Source organism: Chiloscyllium plagiosum, chromosome 7, assembly GCF_004010195.1.
Source record: "Chiloscyllium plagiosum isolate BGI_BamShark_2017 chromosome 7, ASM401019v2, whole genome shotgun sequence".
Lineage (NCBI taxonomy): Eukaryota > Metazoa > Chordata > Chondrichthyes > Orectolobiformes > Hemiscylliidae > Chiloscyllium > Chiloscyllium plagiosum.
The window spans coordinates 91,571,345-91,577,344 of NC_057716.1; the positions used below are offsets into that span (position 1 = coordinate 91,571,345).

General features: G+C 47.4%; 1 protein-coding gene across 2 annotated transcripts in view; it reads right to left on the reverse strand.

Annotated features, from left to right (window-relative positions):
- Positions 1 to 4,039, reverse strand: part of epb41l5 (erythrocyte membrane protein band 4.1 like 5) — a 164,549-nt gene extending 160,510 nt beyond the window's left edge. The window contains exon 1 of one of the 2 annotated variants that reach the window (XM_043694224.1): positions 3,403 to 4,029. In XM_043694224.1, the coding sequence (XP_043550159.1) occupies positions 3,403 to 3,582 (180 nt within the window). In that variant the 5' untranslated portion in view covers positions 3,583 to 4,029. Of the gene's footprint in view, positions 1 to 3,402 lie in introns of both variants that reach the window. The other variant, XM_043694226.1, reaches the window with a different exon arrangement.
- Positions 4,040 to 6,000: the final 1,961 nt, after the last annotated feature.

The following is a 6,000-nucleotide window of genomic DNA, read 5'->3' on the forward strand; positions in this document are numbered from 1 at the left end:
AGCTGAGGGAGAATGGTACGTGGTAATCAGCAAGTGGTTTCCTTGTCCAAGTTTAACTTGAAGCCATGACTCTTCCTGGGGTCTGGAGTCAATGTTGAGGGCTCCTAGTGCAACTCCCTCCTGACTGTATACCACTGTGCCACCACCTCTGCTGGGTTTATCCTGCCTGTGGGACAAGAAATATTCAGGAATGGTGATGGTAGCATACTGCACATTGTACAGTATGATTCCGTGAGTATGACCAGTTTGTGGGACAGCTCTCCCCATTTTGGCACCACCTCACTAACCACATGTCAGGAAGGACGACTTTGCAGGATTGACAGTGCTTATTCTGCTGTTGCTTTTTCCGGTGCTGAGGTCAGTGTTGGGTGGTCCACTCGGTTTCATTTTTTTGTTAAGACTTTGTAGCGCTTGTTAGAACTGAGTGGCCTGCCAGGCCAGCTGACAGTCAACCATCTTGCAATGGGTCAGGAGTCATATGTAGGCCACATTTCCCTCCCTGAAGGACATCAGTGAACCAGATGGTTTTTCTAACAGTTGGCAATATTTCACAGTAGATTCTTAATTCCAGATGTTGTTGTTTATTGAATTCTAATTCCACCACATGCCATGGCAGGATTCAAAACTAGATCCCTAGCAAATTAGCAGAGTTTCTAGTGATAAACCCACTAGGCCATCACATCCCTCCCTCTTATTTTAGGAAGGCAAGTTTCACAAACAGATTGCATACAATGTGGTAAAGATTAGTCGGAAGCCTTTAAAAACCAACTGAGGATAATGAAAGAAAGCAATAAATATGAGGTTAACCTAGCTGGTAAAATAACAGAAGACTGCAAGAATTGTTTTTTTAAATATATAAAAAGGTAAGAGAGGGGCAAGAATGGACACTGAAAACTGTGGCTGGAGAAGAATTGGTATCAAAGATATGATGGGGGAAAAGTAAACAGGTACTTTGCATCAGTCTTCATGGTGGAAGACACCAACAACATTGCAGAACTTCAAAGGAGTCAGGGGGAAGAGGTGAGTGTAGTGGCCATCATTAAGGAGAAAGTTGAAAGTTCTGACGGTGAATAAATCATCTGGACCAGGTTAGTCTCCACGGTCCTGAGGAGGTACTCGAAGAGACTGCAAGGCATTGGTCACGATCTGTCAGGAATCACTGGAGTCAGGGAGGGTGTGAATGGACTGGAAAATTGCTAATGAAACATCTGTTGAAGGAGGCAGAGAAAGGTAACTACAGGCCAGTTAGTCTGACCTCGGACATTAGTAAGATTTTAGAGTCAATTAAGAATAAGATTGCAGAGTACGTGGAAATGCATTGTAAAATAGAGTGGAGTCAGCACAGCTTCATCAAGGAGGGTCATGCCTGACAAATCTATTCAAATTCTTTGAGGAAATAGCAAGCAAAATAGACAAAGGAGAGCCAATGGACATGATCGATTTGGATCTCCAGAAGACAAAGTACCACATCGGAGGTTGTTAAATAAGAGTCCATGGTGTTCGGGATAAGATACTGGCATGAATAGAGGATTGGCTGACTGGCAGAAGGCAGAGTGTGGGGATAAAGGGGTCTTTTTCAGGATGGCTGCCGGTGACTGATGGAGTTCCACCAGGGTCAGTGTTGGGACCATAACTATTCACGTTACACATCAATGGACGAAGAAACTGAGGGCACTGTTGTTATATTTGCAGATGATACAAGGATAGATGGAGGGGAAAGGGAGCGTTGAGGAAGTGGAGAACTGCAGAAGGACTTGGACAAGGCTAGGAGAGTGGGCAAAGTGCCAGGTGGAGTACAGTGTGGTAAAGTGTGAGGTAATGGATTTTAATACGAAGGATACAGAAGGTGACTATTTTCCAAATGGGGAAAGGCTTCGGGAATCACAAGTACAAAGGGACTCATGAGTCCTAGTTCAGGATTCCCTTCATGTTAACATGCAAGTTCAGTAGGAACGTAAATGCAATGTTAGCAGTCATTTCAAAAGAGCGAAAATACAAAAGCAGAGATGAGGCTGTATAAGGCTCTGGTCAAACCGCATTTACAATATTGAGAGCAGTTTTGGGCCCTGCCTAAGGGAGGACGTGCTGACATTGGAGGGGGTCCACAGTGGGTTCATGATGGGAATGAGGTGCAGTTGATGACTTTGGGTCTGTATTCAGAGTTCAGAAGGACAAGAGTGGAATCTCATTGAAACTTAGAGAATACTGAATACAGTGGACAGAGATGATGTTCCCACTCATAGGAGAGACTAGGACCCGAGGGCACAGCCTCAGGGTTAAGGAATAACTCTTTGGACCAGAGATGAGGAGGAATTTCTTCAGCCAGAGGTGGCACAACCACCTGGTGAAGGAGCAGCACTCCAAAAGCCAGTGCTTCCAAATAAACCTGTTGGACTGTAACCTGGTGTTGTGTGATTTATAACTTTGTGCACCCCAGTCCAATACTGGCACCTCCAAACCGTGAATGTGTGGAACTCATAGCCACAGACAGCTGTGATTTTGAGTGTTTTTAAGACAAAGAAAGATAGGTTCTTGATTAGGTTCCGGGGAGAAGGCAGGAGAATGGATTTGAGAAACGGATCAGGCATGATCGAATGACGGAACAGAATCGAAGGGGCGACTGGCCTAATTCCGCTCCTATATTTTGTTTCCTTTCCTCCATGATATCATTTGTAATTGATACGGTGAATGAGCACCGAGATGGGAGGTTCATTCGATAATGGCTGAGGGTTGGGTTGGGGGTCGCATGATTCCCGGGCCCCTTGGGAGGGTTGCATACCCCAGGGTAAAGATACCGGGGGGTAGGGGGTGGTGTGCAGCCTAGCCTCTGGAGACCGGGTCCCGCTGAAATGTGCAACCATTTGCCACCGAGAACAACACACGCCAGAAACGACTTGGCCAATCCCACAGTCGATTCCAGTTTACCGCGGAACTGGGAAACAAAACAGCCGGGTGGGGGAGAAACACAAGGATTGTCCAGATTCATGAGTAATCCTCAGAAAATTACTAGGGGTGGGGGGGGGGGGGACATGCACCCATACAAAAACATCTCGCAAAATCCGGAGTCTTTACACCATCCCATGCAAGTATTTGCATGTTCACGCTTGCAATACTGAGGACAGTTCAATGGGATGGGTTCCCCTTTCCCCTGCCCTCATCCCCAGGATTAAATTCCGCGAGTGCGAACATGGGGACGAAATGAAGGGTCACTGGATCCGGAACGTTAACTCTGATTTCTCTCCAACAGAGGCTGCCAGGACCTGCTGAGCTTTTTTTTTAACCCCCCCCAATCCATTTGTGTTTATAAAACCCATCCCAGCTGTTTGTGAATGGGCTAACTAGGGGAGTGGAGTAACTGGGGCCAGATCTCAGGCGGTGGAGGTATAAAGCGATCAGATGTACCGGTAGATCGACGCTGACATCGCTGCCGTCCAGGAGGGACACTCTGCAGGTGATGATGGATTTGGAGTCTCCGGCCGCGGGGATGTGGATTCCCGATCGCTGCGCCTCCCTCTGCTTCTCCCGGTCTGTGTGCCGACGCACCGTGCGGCGCCCTAGAGTCCTCCTCAGGAATCCCAGCATCTTCCCAGCTCACTCCCTGCGGGCGCCAGGGGGATACAATGTCGCCGATTCTCGTCTCAGGAAGTAGCAACTCCGAAACACAATGTAACCCAGAGGCAGCTCCGCTCGGCGCTGCACACACATGGAACACCACCCCCTCCTCCTCCCAAATCATCCAAATCCTTCCAACTCTAATAAAAGAGCATGCGTCAGTCCGTCCCAGGAAATGGCGTCAGCCTCCTCTCAATTTAGTTTTGGGAGTGGGAGGGTGGGAATGTCTTCCACTCAGCTCCTAATCCCTGTCCATTCCCTCGCAGCCTTCTCTAAAATGGCCATTGAATCTGTCTTAGTTTAACAATGTCGTGGTTTTACTCATTCAAAACAAAAAAAAGCTAACCCTGCCTCTCTCTCTGTTTGTTTATCTGTCTGGGTCCATTCCTGTTTCACCATCTGTGGATTTGCCCGCCCGCTTTGTGTGGGACGGATTTTCACCTGAACATCGCCGCGTTTATATCGCTGTCTGTGTGTGTGTGAGCTGTGGGATTCTCGTCTCTTCACTACCGCACTCACACTGAGGGGGCTGCAGCAGACATCTGAATGCGGAAAATGTTTTGCGAGATTAGATTTAGATGAGAATCCCCACAGTATGGAAACAGGCCCTTCGGCCCAGCAAGTCCACACCGACCCTCCGAAGCCCACCCAGACCCATTGCTCTACCCGATATTTATCCCTGACTAATGCAACTAATGGGTAATTTAGCATGGTAAAAGTGAGGTCTGCAGATGCTGGAGATCAGAGTCTAGATGAGAGTGGTGCTGGAAAAGCACAGCAGGTCAGGCAGCATCCGAGGAGCAGGAGAATCGACGTTTTGGGCTAGATCCCTTCATCAGGAATGAAGCTTGTGAGCTGGGGGGGGGGGGTGCTGGAGAGATGAAGGGGAAGGGAGCTGAGAGTGCAATAAGTAGGCAGAGGTGGGGATAATGGTGAGCAGGGAACTGTATGCAATACCCTAACCCCCCACGATCACTATTTATTTATGGGATATGGGTGTCACTGCTATTTATTGCCCATCCCTAATTGTCAACCACATTACTGTGGGTCTGGAATAGGCCAGACCAAGTAACAATGGCACCAGTGAACCAGAAGGGTTTTTACAATATGCGACAATACATATATGTTCGCCAGAGCAGCACAGTGGTTAGTACTGCTATCTCAGCATCAGCGTTTGATTCCACCCTCAGGTGACTGCGTTTGACGTTTGCACATTCGCCCTGTGTCTGCATGGGTTTCCTCCAGGTGCTCCAGTTTCCTCCCACAGTCCAGGGATGTGTGGGTTAGGTGGAATAGTCATGCAAAATGCCGAGTGATAGGGTAGGGAGGTGGGTCTGGGCGTGATGCTCTTCAGAGGATTGGTATGGACTTGATGGCTGAAAGGCCTGCTTCCACACTGTAGGGATACAATAATTTTTATTCCCGATTATATTGAATTCAAATTTCGCCAGCTGCTGTGGTGGGATTCAAACTGATGTCCCAGAACATTAGCCTGGGGTTCTGGATAACTAGGTTAACAATATTCCTAGGACACCACCGATTCCCCTTGATTTTAAAAGTGCATAGTGGTGCCATTTATATGATACAACCTCCTGATTGTCATTTCAGAGATGCTTGAGACAGAGGGTCCAAGCATCAAGCCTGCAACAGTGCCCAGTGCACAGCCTCACTGGGAGAAGTGGCCCCACTGAGGAAATTGATCAGACTTCAAAATGTGTTATCATCACTCTCATGGGAAATGCCTGTCATTCAGAAGGCCAGTATTTGTTGTCTATCCCCTAACTGTCTTTGAATTGAGTGTTGACCAGGCTTGGTAAAGATGGAAAATTTTCTTCCTGAAGGAGTGTGTGTGAACGAAATAGAGGCTTTTTTGATGAAAATCAATTATAGTTTCCTGGCCATTGTTTTCTGAAATTAGTTTTATATTCCAGCCTGATTGCATTTCAAATCCACCAACCTCAACGGCCCAGAGCATTAGTTCAAGCCTCTGGATTACTTGTTCAGTGACATTACCACAATGCCATTGTTTTAGAAGCAGGCTGTAAATTTTGAAAAAATATTAATTGATACGTGCATCACTGACTGGGCCAGCATTTATTGCCCATTCCTTGGGAAAGTGGCTACGATCCAACTTCTTGAATTGCTGCAATCTATTTGTTGTTGGTGCACTCACAATGCCATCAGGGAGCAAGTTCCAGAATTTTGACCCAGCAACACTGAAGGATATATTTCTAAGTTGAGAGTGCGTTGCTGGAAAAGCACAGCAGGTCAGGCAGCATCCAAGGAGCAGGAAAATCAACGTTTCAGGCTGGAGCCCTTCATCAGAATTCCTGATGAAGGGCTCCGGCCCGAAACGTCGATTCTCTGCTCCTCAGATGCTGCCTGACA